At 36.7% G+C, this 17,953-nt stretch overlaps 2 protein-coding genes across 3 annotated transcripts; both read right to left on the bottom strand.

Annotated features, from left to right (window-relative positions):
- Window positions 1-8,051: 8,051 nt before the first annotated feature.
- LOC111021037 (uncharacterized) lies at window positions 8,052-11,200 on the bottom strand. Its single transcript, XM_022297874.2, has 3 exons — window positions 10,698-11,200; window positions 9,538-9,956; window positions 8,052-9,417 (listed from the first exon to the last, which is right to left on the bottom strand). The coding sequence occupies exons 1-3, from the start codon at window positions 11,143-11,145 to the stop codon at window positions 8,125-8,127; spliced, it is 2,160 nt and encodes a 719-aa protein (XP_022153566.1). The 5' UTR covers window positions 11,146-11,200; the 3' UTR covers window positions 8,052-8,124.
- A 3,389-nt stretch (window positions 11,201-14,589) lies between these two features.
- Window positions 14,590-17,683, bottom strand: LOC148209465 (uncharacterized). Of its 2 annotated transcripts, none has more exons than XR_015792778.1 (2): window positions 16,670-17,683; window positions 14,590-16,140 (listed from the first exon to the last, which is right to left on the bottom strand). XR_015792778.1 is itself a non-coding variant. In XM_088127393.1 (2 exons), exons 1-2 carry the CDS (start codon window positions 17,466-17,468, stop codon window positions 15,950-15,952), a joined length of 585 nt encoding a protein of 194 aa, XP_087983519.1. In that variant the 5' UTR covers window positions 17,469-17,615; the 3' UTR covers window positions 14,590-15,949. The 2 variants fall into 2 exon arrangements, 1 of the variants encoding a protein (XP_087983519.1); XM_088127393.1 differs by having other exon boundaries at window positions 17,075-17,615.
- Between the last annotated feature and the right edge of the window lie 270 nt (window positions 17,684-17,953).

Consider the following 17,953-nt stretch of genomic DNA (forward strand, 5'->3'; position numbering starts at 1 on the left):
CTGCAGACAGGAGTAAACTGGATGCTAAATCCAAGAAGTGTTATTTTCTTGGTTATGGTGGAGCTGAGATGGGCTATAGGTTTTGGGATGACCAAAACAAGAAAATTATTAGAAGCAAGAACGTGATCTTCAATGAGGATGTTCTGTACAAGGACAGAGCAAATGATAAATTTGAAAAGTCAGAGTCAGATGAAAGTACAGAAGAGAAGAATAGGTACATAAGTCTTCCCAGAGTTGAGACCAAGACAACAAGAATTGAAGATCATAGTACAACCACTCTTGAGGAACCAGTTGTGGAATCTGAGGAACAGATTATTGAACCTGATGGACCAGTTGTTGAAACTGAAGAAGTTCAGAGAACACCACCTACAGTAGTTAGAAGATCTAGCAGAACTATCAGACCACCACAGCGGTATTCCCCTTCTTTGAATTATATATTATTGACTGACAAAGGTGAACCTGGATGTTATAAAGAAGCAGTTTAGTAAGAAGATTCTGTCAAGTGGGAGTTAGCCATGAAGGACGAAATGAATTCTCTTCTGACAAACCAGACATGGCAACTTACTAAGTTACCAAGAGGTAAGAAAGCTTTGCAGAAGAAATGGGTGTATAGAATCAAACAGGAGCTCGATGGCAGCAAAAGATATAAAGCAAGGCTTGTAGTAAAAAACTTTCAACAAAAGGAAGGTATTGACTTTAATGAAATTTTTTCTCCAGTAGTTAAACTAACTACTATTAGAACTGTATTATCGATAGTGGCAGAAGAAGATTTGTTTCTGGAACAAATGGATGTAAAAATAGCTTTTCTTCCCGGTGATTTGGAGGAAGAAATTTACATGAAGCAGCCACAGGGATTTACAGTACAGGGACAGGAGAAAATGGTTTGTAAACTTCAGAGAAGCCTGTATGGTCTCAAACAGGCTCCCAGACAGTGGTACAAGAAGTTTGACAGTTTTATGTGCAATAATGGATTTCAGAGGTGTCAGGCAGATCATTGTTCCTACATAAGAACTCAGGGTAACTCTTCTATTATTTTATTGTTATATGTTGATGATGTGTTAATAGCAGGACCAAACAAACAGGAAATTATAAAGATAAAGGTTGAATTATCTGGAGAATTTGATATGAAAGATTTGGGAGTTGCCAAACAAATCCTAGGGATGAGAATCGAGAGAAAAGATGGTACATTAAAATTGTCACAGGAAGAATATGTAAAAAAGGTGTTAAACAGATTCGGAATTTCCATCAGAATTACCGCGAACCAGAACAATTGGTTTCTCGACTCTCTCTTTTCTCCACTTAAGCTTTCTCATCGAATGCTTTACCAACTCTACTCCCAAATAAATGAAAAATATTCCCATAGTCCTTACCACTATTGCCAATATCACATTCGGAAGCCAATTTGTTTTGTAATCTTGCGGCAAGGTGAGCTGTTGCAGAAAATGCTTATCGCAAGTGTACGGTCAAGTTTTAATAAAAGTGATAAGTCAAATACTGATATCATCCTCTGGATTGGGTTTCTAGATCACTCAACTACCACAGATACAATCGCTCAATTTTATTTAGAAAATCAAAATCAAATTGGAGAATATAATCAAATGAAATAAACATGCAATAACAAAAATAAAAACAATGGGAGAAATGTACTAGGGAATTGATTTCACCTATTGAATCTATGAACCAACTACCTAGTTAATCAAGATTGAACGAATTATTAATTCTATAGGCCAAGAACTCTCAAATCTCAACTGCCTCTCCCGAGCGCAAGCTAATTTCCTTACCAATTATGAAACCAATATCCACATCTAGTTTCTATAACAAGTAAAGGCTTTATTGAACAAGTCTTTTAACGACCTCTGAAGAACTTCTAAATCTCTCGATCTTAAAACCCCTTTAGTTATGCATCCCAGTTTTAACTCTAAACCACCTCCCTCGAGCGTAAGATTTCAAGTCTAAATCAATCAATTTATGACCAGTAGATTCAAGGCATTAAGTATAGAGAAGCATAAATAGAACATTCATAAACATTCTACCAAGAAAACTAAACGTTCAATGCATAAAGTTCAATGGCTACATCAATACCTAAGATGAGAGGTTTAGCTTCTCATATTCAAGGGAAAACAATAAAATCACAATGAGAAGTCCATAACAAATCTAGAAAAATCAAGAGAAAAGAGAAGAAACTATGTTCGGAGTGTCAATCGTCCGTCCCCGAAGTGACCTCCACGATCTCTAGCCTTGAAAATCAATTTTCTAAGCTCTCCAATGGTCTCCTTGCCCTCTAAATTGGCCAAAAAGGCAAACTGCCAAAAAACCTCTTCCAAACTCCCCTCCTCGGCGGCTACACAACCCTATTTTTATAAAAAGTTGTCGCAGCAGCGCCATGGCGCTACACACAGGGCCATGGCGCTACACTATTCACAAAACGCGAAATTTAAACTTCGGAGCGTCGCGACGCTATAGGCCAACGCTGTGGCGCTATATTCTCGGGTTTTTGGCTTCAAATCTTGTTGTTATTCCATCTTGGTCACTTTGATTCCGATTTTTCTCTCATTTTGACCCAAATAAGTCTCGTTTCCTCCCGATACTTTATTCCTGCAAAATATATCTTATGTGCTTAAATTGGTTATGAAGAAACGAAAACTAACAAATAATTTCAATATAAATCTCATGAAATGTTGCTCACAAAGTGTGCTATCAAATACCCCCAAACTTAGTTTTTTGCTTGTCCTCAAACATAACAACTTTATATCCAATGATCTCATGTATAATACAGAAAAGTTAAAGGGTGTAAATCTCATCTTATCAAATTCTCCCCACCTAAATCATGCTTATCCTCAATATTTCTTAACTCAACATACTGAATCTCCTTTCTAATCCTCTTTCATCTTTCTCAATAACCAATAATATAAGTAAAGTCAATCACACATCTATGAGATGAATCAAAATGACAATCAAGAGAATTAGCAATGGTAGGATATAATTTTTAAAAACTCAAGCATCTCATAACTCATTGAAATCAAATGCAAAAGACTTAACACCCTCACGGATTTTCACTCAAATCTCTCAAAGTGTTTTTGGGGTGTTTTTACTCTCAAAATCAAAACAAAGCATATTAGTACCATAGGCTTGCAAATGAATCAAATCTCCCCACTTAAAGATGAATTGAATGTAAAAATCAAAGGGATTTTAATAATGGTTGTAATGGGGCTTAGGTAAGGGTGAGATAAAAAGAATTTAAGAGGCTCAAAATCAAGACAAAGGAGATATTAGGTTGCATGCTAACTACATAACGTACTGAAGCCAATGAACAATGAATACAATGCACCATCAAACACTAATACTCCTTGAGAAATACAAGAATCTATTGTTGCTTGAAAGATATTTCTCCAAATGATTTCTCTACAACACTCAACAAAGAAGAATATACCCTCATATACACTTTTTTTTCACATTTTCTTTTCAATAACCAAACTTCTTTTCTTTTTTTTTTCTTTTCTTTTTCTTTTTTAGCTTACAAATTTGGCTTGAACCGAAACAAGTTAGATCATGCAACTTTTGCTCCTTATCTTGACATTGGTAAAAAAAAAATGGAGGATAATATTTGAAACATGCCTCAAGATTAATAAATGTGTTCAATCCATGAAAAAGAATGAGAAATTAGGCTCAAATATGGGTCTCCTCCTTCAGATTCTCCACCGGTGCAGCTTCCGGCCACACCCTCAAGATCTCCTCCACCAAGTTGACGTGGCCGTACTGTTAATGATCCCACATTGAAAAGAGATGAGACCTAACAATGGTTTATAATAGACATAGGCTACTCCTCTCATTGCTAATTGGTTTTGAGATGCAATCCATGAATTTTAATATGATATCAGAGCCCAAAACACTCAAACGAGCATAGCCACGATCTTGAAGGGGATCTCACATTGAAAAGAGATGGGACCTAGGTTTATAATAGATATGGGCTATTCGTTTGCCAATTGGTTTTGAAATGGAACCCCGTGAATATTCATACGTACCTGACTGTCAAGTGCAGAGCACCGTGTCGCCCGTCTCTTTTGATCTCTGCGTCACAATTTCAAGATTCTCGCCCACCAGATTCATGAAACTCCTTTCGTAGTTCCATCTCACTGCCTGGAAAAGCCTTGGATCCATGTTCTTTCCTTTCTATTTTCCTATTCTGGCGAATTCTTCAGAACTTTGAGCTTAAAACTAATTTATATTATACTTGCTGGGCTTTTATTATTACGCGTCTTAGAAGTCAAACTACGAGGGCGGAATAAATAATTACAATAATGCTGCTGGTTCAAGTTTTCCAATCTATTATTATTATTATTTTAATTTCAATTTCAACGATATGAGAAGAACAAGCACAAGGAGGAGGAGGGTCTCCTAAATTGCTTACAATAGTACTTTCTTTCTCCATGTTTGTGTTCCTCTCTCTCACTATAAGTTAGGCGTCATTTAATAATGAGCTTAACAATTTAGTGATGGAAACAACTTAATTGAGACAATTCCAATTCATGAGAAATGAAACTGAAACTTTGAAAATGGATTAGCGATCAATTGGGGAAAAAGTAACCAAACTTGTGAGGATTCTGCCGAGCTATAGAGATTGCCCACGTGTCAACTTGGACGAACAAACGAGAAGCTCTAGCTTTGCAAAGAAGGACCTGGACAAAGAGAACAAACACTTTATGCTCATGCGAGTAATGACGCGAGTTCGATTGATTAATTGGCCTTGCAAACAAAATTGGATACTTGAGTCCAAGAACTGGTTGATCTTTTTATAGGCGAGTGATGGGACAAGTCTGTTAGGGTCGTTCCGACAGGAAGTTTAGGCGGTTACGAACTATCGGATCTAAAGTCCGTATCCTCATGTCAGGAGAGGAGAATAATTAGAAAATTCTCCAGCTAGGTTGGTCTCAGCTTGGCTATAGAGGCGGGTTGGACTTCTCCTTTCGGGTGGATAAGTCAAGTTTATTTAGGATAGTTTAGGTGGGAGGCTAAAATTTGGTACCCATTTTAAAAAATGATCCTAGTTCCTAATTTTGCAAAAATGGCTTAATAATATTTTCGGAGTTTTGAAAAATATGGTGATTTTCTAACTTTAGCCATGTATTTTAAATGTGTACAACAATTTAGTGAAAAATAGGGTGATACATGGGGCGATTTTGAAATCTAAGTTTGTTAGTAGTTAATCATAAACTACACAATGCATGTATTAAAGTATTTTGATCTTGACAGTCAGTATGTAAAATTTAGAAGTTCAGTACACGTATTTACCAATTGAAGGTCAATACACAGGTATATATGCAACTCAATTATCAAAATTAGAAAATCAATATATGTATATAGTAATTGAAGAATTATCAAAATTAAAAGGTCGATATATGTATAGACAAATCAATTGTCATAATTAGAATGTCAATACATATATACACCCAATGATAATGAAACATACTAATTACCCCTCACTAATAGCAGGTTCTCCCTCTACTACCTTAAACCTTTTCTTTTCACCTGAAACATAAGAGTACAATTAGCTTAGTGGTTCTAATTTGAAAATATTACCGTTCAAAACATAAAGGTCCCTTAAATTATTACATTTTTTTTAGGTTCACCACTTACCTCTTTCTCCCTACCTGAACAGAAATTTCTTTTGGGGTTAGCTTTAGCATGTTTTTCCTTACCTCCCACTAAGTCTCATCTGCCCCTCTTTTTGCCCGTGTCATTCAATTCTTATCATTCAATTCTTATTTTTCATTTTCTGGACATCCTCACATTCTCCAGCTTCATTGAAATCCAAATGGGCATAAATCTCTGCTTGGATTCATCCAATCTCGACCTTTAGATATATTTTTTTAAAATTTGAGTTCGTTGAAATTAAATGAGCATATGAATCTCGATCCGAGTTTTTTTTTATTTGGGTTGGTTGAAATTAAATAACCATAAATCTCAGTTGTAATTCATACAATCTAAAGCCACCAAGCTAGGAGAATTTTGTTTACAGATATAACGAAGAATATATATATTACAAACGAGTGGCAAAAAATAGAAGTCAAAACTCTGGTTCCTTGAGGAAACTCGTGTTGGAAAATTAAGCACTTAAAATAATTTCCTCTCCCACAGTTATCGAGCAAACAAAGTCAATCACACAACATAAATAAAGAGATTAAGGGAAACCAAAAAATGACACAAAGAATTTATACAGGTTCACATAAACAGTTTATAGGCTACATCCAATACTCTTCCGCTCAGATGCGGGTTTTACTATAATTAGAGATTGGATACAAACCACCCAAAATATCTCCACCAGATATTCACCCTCTAGAGGTCACAACAAAAGCCTTCTAGCTTCTAAGTATTATAACACATTATACTTAGGTACATGAATGAAAAACTCACAAGAATCAAGATCTAATTACCCCAAATGTATGACGATCTTGATCTACCCCAATGCTGTTGCCAATACCCCGAGCCGCCGCCTCAAATCTACCACAAAACCCTCAAAGTACGCTGAAGAATTAAACCCCACAGCTCAAGAACCCTAAAATCGTAAGACTGTAGTATTTATAAAGTCGATATAGTGCCATGGTCTACGGACGAAACTTTCGTCCACATGCCCAATCACAAACGTGTCGTGATGCTGCCTCCTCGGCCCCATTCCCTGCAGCCCGCTTCTTCAACTATTTTTCTTTCCTTCTTTGTCCTAACCCACCTCGACTCGTTCCCACGTCGATTTGGCTTCAATCCCAACAACTCAGACGAGTTTTATCTGAGAAATAAAACATTGGGATAAAATAGAGGCCAAACTCATGAATTTTTGCTGAGTTTTGGCCTCTACTTATAACTCAGGCATGAATTTGCCCGCGAAATAAAAAAGAAGCCAAAAATGAGAGGTCGAAACTGGGACAAGGCCTCTGTACCTTATTTCCCAGGAAGGATCTAAAATGGACATGTCCCCGAGAAATTATGTGGTGGTATGATGTTCCTCCAGGGATTTCTCCTTAAGTTTGTTATTACTAGTTAATATGCTGCATAATATTCTCTCGGGTTGGTGGTTTCTGCATTTCTTGCCTCCCTTCCCACCCAATATTGAATCCAGTCGATTAGTGAAAATTCTAATTTTTACGCGCTTTTTCATATAATTATTCTATTTTTAAAAAGAAAAAAAAATCCTAAATATCATACAGAAGGATTCGAGCTCGGGAGTATAATGAGAAACAAACACGTACACAACACCAAACCGATCTCATCGAGATCCCCAAGGTAAGAAAACTTGCCCTTGAATCAATTGTTTTGGGTGAATTTTGTAAAACTCAGACGAGTATACCGACTTTAAGACAAATTTTTCTGCTTTAGACTACAAATTTTTTCATCAAATCAAGGCTTTGTACTTTTACCTTTGCTGATATGTCCAGAAGAAGTTTATAGAAAAACATGTTTTCAAATGTTAGGTCATTTTTTAAAATCAATTAACTTTTTGTGTCGAAGGGTCAATTTTCTTATAGATAATGAATTTTTCTAACTAATGTGAGACTTTATTTCTACTTACTGTCGAAGATGTTGAAGAGTTTCAGCAGAAGGAAGAAGAAGGGGAGGGGTTGGCTCTCCGTGGATGGAAGATAAATTTTAGCCCGGCGGGGATCAGGAGAACAACTTTTCCAAAGTTTCAACTATTTTTGTTGTGTGTTAATAAAAAATTAAGAAGTGAAACTTTAGCACCTGTCTTGGCAGCATGAGGTAAGTTTTTCTCAATCCCCTTGTAAGAAAGTATATGATTGATTAAATTTGGAGGGTTTTATTCAACAAATATTAGTTAAATTACAAGTGTCTTATAGATTACTAGACACAAAACTAAGAGTTTAGTTTTATAACATACAAGTCAAAGTGATTCTATCTATCATTTTGGGAGATAATTTTTTGTGAAACCATATGATTGCTGAAGAGAAGTTGAGATAATTTTGAGTAGTTTGATTATTCTTAAATCGTTTCTCGAATCAAATATTAATCATTCAAATTACTTTTCCATGAAAGCAGACACAAAAGAGTAAAATAACTTTTTAATAAATATTTTACAAAACTGGCTCCGACTAAAATCACTCACAAAACATGTCTTTAGTAAACATGACCACCTCGACCTCTAGAACTGGCAACATCAGAATTAGTAGAGAATGAATAAAGCTTTCTTAGATCCTGTCGTTCTATGACGGACTTAGCTTTACTGGATGATAGATCATCCGTGGATTGATGGTCGGAATTGCCGTCAGAATTACCGCCCACTGGAACAATTGGCTTCTCGACTCTCTCCCTTCTCCACTTGAGCTTTCTCATCCAATGTCTTACCAACTCTACTCCCAAAAAAATGAAAAGTGTTCCCATAGTCCCTCCTACCACTGCCAATATCACATTTGGAATCCAATTTGTTTTGTAATCTTGCGGCAAGATGAGCCATGTGGCTGATGTGAAAGCCGTTGCCATAAACGCTAGAGACACCCACAACACTTTATGAGTAATCTTAATAAGTCGCAAGAGTAATTTTCTTCTGAAAGGGATGATGCTCACTAAAACGATCATGATGCATAGAGATGTAGTCATTGCGATGCTGTTGCTTATTATGAATATCTTGTAGCCTTTTGTTTTGGCGAATACTGCTTTTCCAATTAGTGGGCCGTCTTGGTGAACCCCACCCGGGGGACTTATGCCCACAGAAAACGTAATTGTAGCAATCAAAGCTGCAACTAAAGTAACTGTGTTTCTTGCATTTTGCAAAGCCTCTTTATACATATCATGTTGCTTTTCTCGCCGAGATCGGTTCTCATCCATTTTTCTTATTAGAACTTTCCGCCGCTTTTGGCTGAGATGCTTTTGCCTCTCCATGTTGTGTAGAACCACAAACCCACCTTTGTTCTCTTTTTGATCTACCTGTTCATCGGTACCAATAGAAAAAGAAGAAACTTGTTCATGGTTAGCATGGATAACATGATTGCTCCCCAAATTTTCAATGTCAATCTTTTCTTCTTCCTCCTTATCATGGTCTAAGTCAATGGTCTTTTGCAAACCATCCTCCTCCAACAATTTGGGATCCAAAGAATGAATCATCTTTTCTTCTTCCTTCTTATCATGATCTAAGTCAATGGTCTTTTGCAAACCATCCTCCAACAAATTTAGATCCAAAGAATGAATCCATTCCTGAATCCATTCCCCTTTCTCGCTAGTTGGAATAATAACAGTCGAATCTGTTAATTCTATTTTTCTCTTTCCGCCGGCATTTTTTAACATGTCCTCAAGAATTTGAAACTCCCGAGTGTCATTAACGGTAAGGTTGTCGAGCATGTCAAAAGCTGTCAGCCCTTCTCTGTTCTGACAATTTATCCACGTCTTCATTTTATTGATCAAGAATTCTACAAACTGCAACATATTATTCAAAAGGCAAACCACGACAGAAACATATTAGAAATTAGACTTGTAATTATGTATTGATGAGTTAGTATGTGAATAAAGTAGAGAAAGTGAGGATTTTTGTTTTACCTGAAGTCGTCCACACAGTGCTGCAACATGTAAAAGAGTATTCCCATGAAGGTCCACAGAACTGAAGAATGATTCATGTGTTTGGAAGGTTTCAGCCAAGTGTAGAAAAGTAGGGAATTGGTTATACCGAATGGTGAGATGAAGAATTGGGTCTCCCTGTTTTGTAAGATCCAATAAGGAGAGTGGAGATTGGTCCATAAATAGTTGAAGAATGGGGATGTTGCCGCGCATGGCAACCAAGTGCAACGGCGTATGGCCAAAGTTGGTGAATTGGCGAGCAAGTTGAGGATGATGACCCAACAGATACCTCACTACGTCCACATGGCCACCAATACAAGCCTTGTGCAAGCCATGGCCACCAATATCGTCCACCTTTTCAGCCACTTTTGGGAACTTCCCTAATATTTCTTTAACCACGCCTGCACCCAACCAACCATCATCTTTCACTAAATTTGCTGCACTACACTTTTACAACAAAAGAGACTAAAAAGTAAGAACACACAGATGCCCATGTTTTCATTCCAACATTTAGAAACAAATTACAACATTTGAAAATAAACACCCTTAAATGCTTTTCATTAGATTCACAAAATACCCTTATTCTTTCAAAATTAGTTTGAATACTACCTCCTACCTTTCACAAATCCTTGTATGAAAGATACCATTTCAGCGAACATAATATTTTGGACGCAAAGTTAACGTGACAAATTTTTGTATGACACGATAATTAATTCTTTATCGACGGAGAGCTCAGCTGAAACTCTTTGTTAGAATACAATTTAGCATAAATAAATCAATAAAAATTTCAAATAGAGCACAAGAAAGGAGCAGATTATTGCTGGAATTTAGCTGAAATTTATGTCTCTTTGACAGTCTGTAGCAGATCCTGCAGCAGAACACAAAATCCTTGCTGTTGACATTTAGTTTCTACTCCGTATTAAAGGCCTCAATCAAATTATGATTTGAGAACTAGCCATTGAGCAATTAGTGCTCTTACCCCATTATTGTGTTTTATCTTGCAACCTTCTTAAGCAGAATTGAGCTGGTTTTCTTTCAAAATTATCAGATTCTTGCCTATATTACTAGACACAAAATTAAAAGTTTTTAATCGATTGAACACAAATTAAACCAGTCCAGACATTACTAAAATTAGAAATTACCCAAGTATCCCCGAGAGGCAGCCTCAAGAAAACAAGCTGCGTGGTCGTCTAAATTGTGGAGCCATGGGTGTTTCAAAAGGATCTTGACAGCATCCACTTGACCACGGCTGCAGGCCACCAACAGCAGGCTCTGTTTTTGATGGCTGAGTTCAGATCTGACCCATGGCTCCATCTCCAGAAGCAGCATTAAGATTTCGGGTTCTGATCCTTCCCTACAAGCTTCTTGGAATGGCGTCTCATTCTTCAGATTCTCCACCGCCGCAGCTTCCGGCCACAGCCTCAGAATGTCCTTCACGAAGTCGACGCGGCCGTGCCTCGCCGCCAAGTGCAGCACCGTGTCCCCGGTCTCTTCTGATATCTCCTTCAGAATTTCCCCATTCTCGTCCACCAGATTCATGAACCGCTTTCTGTCGTTCCATGTCACTGCCTGGAAAAGCCTTGGATCCATTCTTTCCTTTTCTTTTCTTTTTGTTTCTTTCAACTCTGAACTTAAACAAAAAGTGGGGATGAATCACACTTGCTAGGCTTTTATTATTATTATATTCCACCCATCACTATACGCGTCTTACCAGTCAAACTACGATGGCTGAAAAAAATAGCTATAATGCTAGTTCATTTTTTCCAATTTTCTATTTTTTTCCTTTTGGTTCATTTGAGTCACCCCGCAGGTGAAAAGAAATCTTGGATTTTGATTGTTTCATTTTAGTGTCTATACTTTCAAAATATTTGTTTTGGTCCCACTAACATAAGGTTTAGCGATGATCAGATTTGAATTGATGACTTCCGCCATGTCAAGGCGATACTTCACCGCTGAGTTATATCCGTTCTCTTGCCCTCATTGAGAAATAGAACTGACTAATCCTAAGGCAAAGAGTCGAGAAACTCAATGTCACTATTTTTGAACAACTTGGGATTGGGCCTTCCTTCTTTTCGCACTATTATTACGGATACGAAAATAAAAATAATGGGAAAAATTGGATTCAATTGTCAACTGCTCCTATCGATTGACTACACATTCGAGCCATAGCACAAGGTTTCATAAAACCATACGATTTTCCCCATCTAAATAAAACAGGTTTTACATGAAGAAGATTTGGCTCAGCATGTTCTATTCGATAAGGGTAGAAACAGAACCCAATTCAGTATTATTAAAAAAATAGAGAAATCAGAATTCAGTCAAGATGATACGGATCAACCCCTTCTTCTTATGCCAAAGATTTTACCATTTTCGAAGGTACTGGAGTTAATCTCTTTCCCATTTCCATTCCAGAGTTTTTATTTTAAGAATCAACAAAAAGATCAATCCCTACAACAGGCTCGACCACTTCTCAACTATAGGGATCAAATGTCATATTGGATCCTTCTCCTTCACTGTTGTGTTCTCCTTGTTCTTCCTCTGGATTTGCTGGATTCACATTCGAGAAAAAAAAAGATCATAGAAATATACTATTTTCAAAACATCGTGATTTTACATCAGTAACTAGTTTTTGTCCCTATTTTTTAAAATTTGACACAAATTCTACACATAACAGAAACTATTTCATATGAAGTCATGGTTATGTTTCAATAAATATATCGAGTCTAGTGTCGCGTTGAAATTGTGATAGAAAAAATTAGATTAAAAATAAATTAAGGGACCAAAATGGTCACTTTTTAAACTTATTGGAACCGAAACAAACATTTTGAAAATATAGAAACTAAAATGAACCAAATTGAAAATACAATAACCAAAAATGGAACATTTTGGAATTAGAGGGACTAAAATGAACCAAAGCTGAAAATACACATACCAAAATTTAACATTTTTTTAGTTTTTTTTTTCTGCACAATGGTATAATATTGTTCGCTATTGACATAACCTCACGGCTTTACTCTTGGTTTCACCCAAAAGGTCTCATACCAATGAAGATGATTGTTCTAATCTATATTGGATCATTCTCTTGCCTAACCAATATGTAACTTTATTTTGCATTCTCTTTACAAACCCAACAACAATACCATAAGGCGATTCCCCATCCAAGATGGAAGCCGAAATTTTCTATATGCCATGGTGAGATTTGTTGAGATTGGTTACCAACCTTTGCATGCTGAATGGCTAGCCATTAGAGCCACGCTTCGCCTTGTTCAAAGGTCTAGACTTGGAATGGTGATTTTGGAATCAGATTGCCTTGATGCTATCTAGCTTTTGTTTGGATATGGAGGTTTTAGGAGAGGCTAATATGGTGGTAGAAACAATTTTAGGGATGAAGGAGATTTTTGTGAGTTCTTCATTCTATTTGCCTATTGGATCAATATGTAGCCCAAGTGACCTTTTACAATTGATTATAACATAAATTGCTTAAATCTTAATAATTTACCGATACACTAAAATAGAGGATTTTGCAAAATTACCAAGTTATCTATATTTATACATTTTTAATAAATCAAATAAAAAATTAGAAACAACCAAATTTTAGGCCATATCCCATATATGATTTTTAGATTTTTAGAAAACTTTAGGATCTCTCCCTCTCAAGTTCAGTCTTCCCCTCGTGAAAAGGCCCTGAAATTTCTGTTAGCTTTCTTCGCTAGGTCTTTGTTTAAAAGAAAAAAAAAAAGATTACGGGATCAAATTGGGAATGTAAGAAAAGAGAGAAAAAAAAAGAGAGAGAGAGAGAGCATACCTGATGACTAAAATATGTTTTTAACCTAAACTCAACATTTAATAAATTTGACTAAAGAAAATGCCCAGAAATTTCTGTCTGCTTTCTGTGTTTGCTTTTGAAATTTCTGTCTGCTTTCTGTGTTTGGTTTTTCTTTTATTTTTTAAATTAAATTATATTAACCATGTTGAGTTGATGTTGACTTTTATGCCAACACTTGAGTCTTTGAAGTTGAAAATTTTATAGCTTTTGAGAAGGCATTAAGATAGTCCTTTATTCTTAACTTAGCAATAGAAAACTTTAATAATATTCTTCACAAAAGCTTCAATTCCAAGAGCTTTTGACCTCTATAGATGATAGGCATCGTTAACCAAGTCGGAACATAACTTTGATACTACTAGAGTGACTAGCAGTCAGTTAGCGTTAGTTTTGACACCAAACCAATGTCGAAATCTAAAACTAATAAACGTACACCTAAGAGAAAAATTATTGAACGAGGCAACTACAAATATATATATGATTGCCCGATGTTTGACGTAGATTCTTGCACCTAAAATAATTATGTTGGATATAGATTCACACTACTTTTGTAGTTTTTCTCTCAAACATCCCACGTAAGATTACCACCCACACTATGGTTGCCTCCTTCCAATAATTCCTCTTAAAAAAATCAAATATTATTCATTCAAATTACCTTCTTAAAGAGAGTAGAAACAAATAGTAAAATATCTTTTTTAATAAAAATTTTACAAAACTATTTTTAATTAAATCACTCCACATAAAATTACCCACAAACAAGTCTTTAATATGCATGACCAACTCGACTTCTCGAGCCGGCAACATTGGAATTAGTAGAGATTCAATAGAGCTGTTTTAGATTACGTCGTTCTATGTCTGACTTAACTTTACTAGACGATAGATCATCCGTAGATTGATGGTCGGAGTTGCCATCAAAATTACCGTGGATCGGAACTATTGGCTTCTCGACTCTCTCCTTACCTTTCTCATCCAATGCTTTACCAACTCTACTCCCAAATAAATGAAAAGTATTCCCATAGTCCCTCCCACCATTGCCAATATCACATTTGGAAGCCAATTTGTTCGTAATCCTGCGACAAGGTGAGCCATGTGGCCAACATGAAAGTCATCGCTATGAACACTAGAGACCCCCGCAACAATTTATAAGTAATCTTAAGAAGTCGTAGCAGTCATTTTCTTCCTCACTAAAACAATCATGATGCATAGATATGTGATCATTGCAATGTTGTTGCTTATTATGAATACCTTGTAACCTTTGTTTTGACGAATACTTCTTTTCCAATCAATGAGCCGTTTTGGTGAACTCCACCGGGGGCTTATGCCCACAGGAAATATAATTGTAGCAATCAAACCTGCAACTAAAATAACCGTGTTTCCCGCATTTTGCAGTGCCTCCTTATTCATATTGTGTAGCTTTTCCCGTCGAGAACGGTTCTCGTGCTCCATTTTGCTTATCAGCACTTTCTGCCGCTTTTGGCTGAGACCTTTTGCCTCTCGGAACCAAAAACCCACCTTTGTTCTCTTCTTACTTGTTCATCGGTACCACCAAAAAGAAAAAGAAAAAGCTTATTCATAGTTAGCATGGATAACACTATTGCTCCTCAAATTTTCAGCGTCAATCTTTTCTTCTTCCTTCTTATCAAGGTCTAAGTCACTGACTTCTTGCAAATGATCCTTCTCCAACAAATTTGGATCCAAAGAATGAATCGTCTTTTCTTCTTTCTTATTATCATGATCTAAGTCGATGATCTTTTGCAAACAATCCTCCTCAAACAAATTTGGATGCAAAGAATGAATCGTCTTTTCTTCTTCCTTCTTATCATGATCAAAGTCGATGATCTTCTGTAAACGATCCTCCTCCAACAAATTTGGATCCAAAGAATAAATTGTCTCCTCTTTTTCCTTCTTATCATGATCGAAGTCAATGATCTTCTCCAAACGATCCTCCTCCAAAAAATTTAGATCCAAAGAATTAATCCATTCCTATATCCATTCCCCTTTCTCGCTACTTGGAATAATAACGGTCGAATCCTTCAGTTCTATTCTTCTTTTTCCGCCGGCAGTTTTTAACATATCCTCAACAATTTGGAACACCTCAGTTTCATTAACGGCAACGTTGTCGAGCATATCAAGGGTTGTCAGCCCTTCCCTGTTCTGACAATTTATCCACATTCTCATCTTATTGATCAAGAATCCTACAAACTGCAACATATTAATGAAAAAGCCAAACCTCGTTAGAATCGTATTAGAAATTAAGACTTGACTATACATTGAGTTAGTAATATTATTATGTATTGATGAGTTAGTATGTGAAGAAAGTAGAGAAAGCGAGGATTTTTGTGACCTGAAGTCGTCCACACAGTTCTGCAACATCTAAAATAGTATTTCCATGAAGATCAAAAAATTCGAACAATGATTCATGTGTAGGGAAGTTTTCAACGAACGGGAGAAAAGTAGGGAATTTGTAATACTGAATGGCTAAATGAAGAATTGGGTCTCCCTGTTTCCTAGGATCCAATAATGAGAGTGGAGAGAGGTCCATGAATAGTTGAAGAATGAGGATGTTGCCGCTCATGGCAACCAAGTGCAACGGCGTATGACAAAGGTTGTTGACTTTGCGAGCCAGTTGAGGATGATGACCCAACAGATACTTACTACGTCCACATGGCCGCCAATACAAGCCCTGTGCAGACCAGAAAACCCGTTATCGTCCATCTTTCCGGCCACTGTTGGGAACTTCTGTAATATTTCTTTAACCACGCCTGCAATTACACCGGCGACATCACCTTTTACTAAATTTGCTGCACTACACTTATACAACAAAAGGGACTAAAAAGTAAAAACACACACATAACCACGTTTCCATTCCAACATTTAGAAATAAATTACACCATTTAATAATAAACACCCTTAAATTTTGTCATTAATTTCACAAAATACTCTTATTCCTTCCAAAGTTTAAATACTACCTTTTTCACCTTTCATACAGACGTGCATCAAAAATATCATTGGATCAAACATCTATTAATATTTAAAATAAAATTTGACATGAAATTGTTTTGATATGATACGACAATTAACTCTTTATCAACGGAGATCTCGTCCCTCCATTTTCCTGAAACTTTTTGTTAGAATACATACTTTAGCATAAAGAAATAAATAAATAATTTCGAATGGAGAACAAGAAAAGAGCAGTGTTGGGTTATGTAGCCAAATCGACGTCGGAACGAATCATAATCGAATCAGGATATCGAAAGAATGAAAAACAGATGAAGAAACAGAACTACAAACCATGATGGCCGAGAAGGCAGCACCGCTGTGTTTTCGCGTCCGTAGCTCCATGGCGCTATGGACAACGTCATGGCATTGTATCAATGTTATAAATTTGTAGTTTTGTGCCTCTTTAGGTTATCTTTTGTGTTGTTACACATCAAAGGACGGCCAGAACATATAGGAGCACGAAATCAATGGGTGTTGAGGCATGAGTGTTGGCAGAGCGATACAGATGATCCCGGGGTTGTAGAGTATCATGGGTAACCTTTTGTGTTTTTTCGTGCAACCTTCTTAAGCTGAATTTCTCAGCACTTTTATTCTACAGAATTGAGCTGGTTTTCTTTCAAAATAAAAATTGATCATATTCTTTCCTATATTACATGAAAAATTGTAATTTAAGACCTTCCTAAAACTCGAAGTTACCTAAGTATCCCCAAAAGGCAGCCTCAAGAAAACAAGCTGCGAGGTCGTCTAAACTGTGGAGCCATGGCTGTTTCAAGAGGATGTTGACAGCATCCACTTGACCATGGCTGCAGGCCGCCAACAACAGGCTCTGTTTTTGATGGCTGAGTTCAGATCTGACCCATGGCTCCATCTCCAGAAGCAGCCTTAGGATTTCGGGTTCTCCTTTCCGACAAGCATCATGGAATGGAGTCTCCTCCTTCAGATTCTCCACTGCCGCAGCATCCGGCCACAGCCACAGGAACTCCTTCACCAAGTCGACGCGGCCCTCCCTCACCGCGTAGTGCAGCACCGTGTCTCCCGTCTGTTCTGATCTCTGCTTCAGAGTTTCCCAATTCTCGTCCACCAGATTCATGAACCGCCTTCTGTCGGGCAACTCACTGCCTGGAAAAGCCTTGGATCCATTCTTTCTTTTTTCCGATTACGGCGAATGCATAAATTTGAACTTAAACAAATTAATACAAAGGGGATGAATCAAACTTGCTGGGCTTTTATTATTATTTTCCATCAATCATTATCGCGTCTTACAAGTCAAACTACGAGGGCCGAATAAAATCACGATATTGCTACTTCACATTTTCCAATTTTCTATTTATTTTTCTTATTTATTTATTTCTACTTTACATTTAGACTTTTGATAATAATTTAATTTTTAATTTTCTATTTTAAAAAATTGCATTTGTTTTCTTTGAGTAGAATGAGCACGAGGAGATTCTCCTACATTGTTTACAATAGAATACTTCATTTCTCTATGTTTGTGTGTTTCTCCCTCACCGATCTAACAAGTTGTGCGTCATTTAATAATGATCTTGCCAATTTAGTGATCGAAAGAACTTATTT

This window comes from Momordica charantia (genome assembly GCF_013281855.1).
Source record: "Momordica charantia cultivar OHB3-1 chromosome 8 unlocalized genomic scaffold, Mcharantia_2.0 BLBB01000008.1, whole genome shotgun sequence".
In the NCBI taxonomy this organism is placed as follows: Eukaryota; Viridiplantae; Streptophyta; class Magnoliopsida; order Cucurbitales; family Cucurbitaceae; genus Momordica; species Momordica charantia.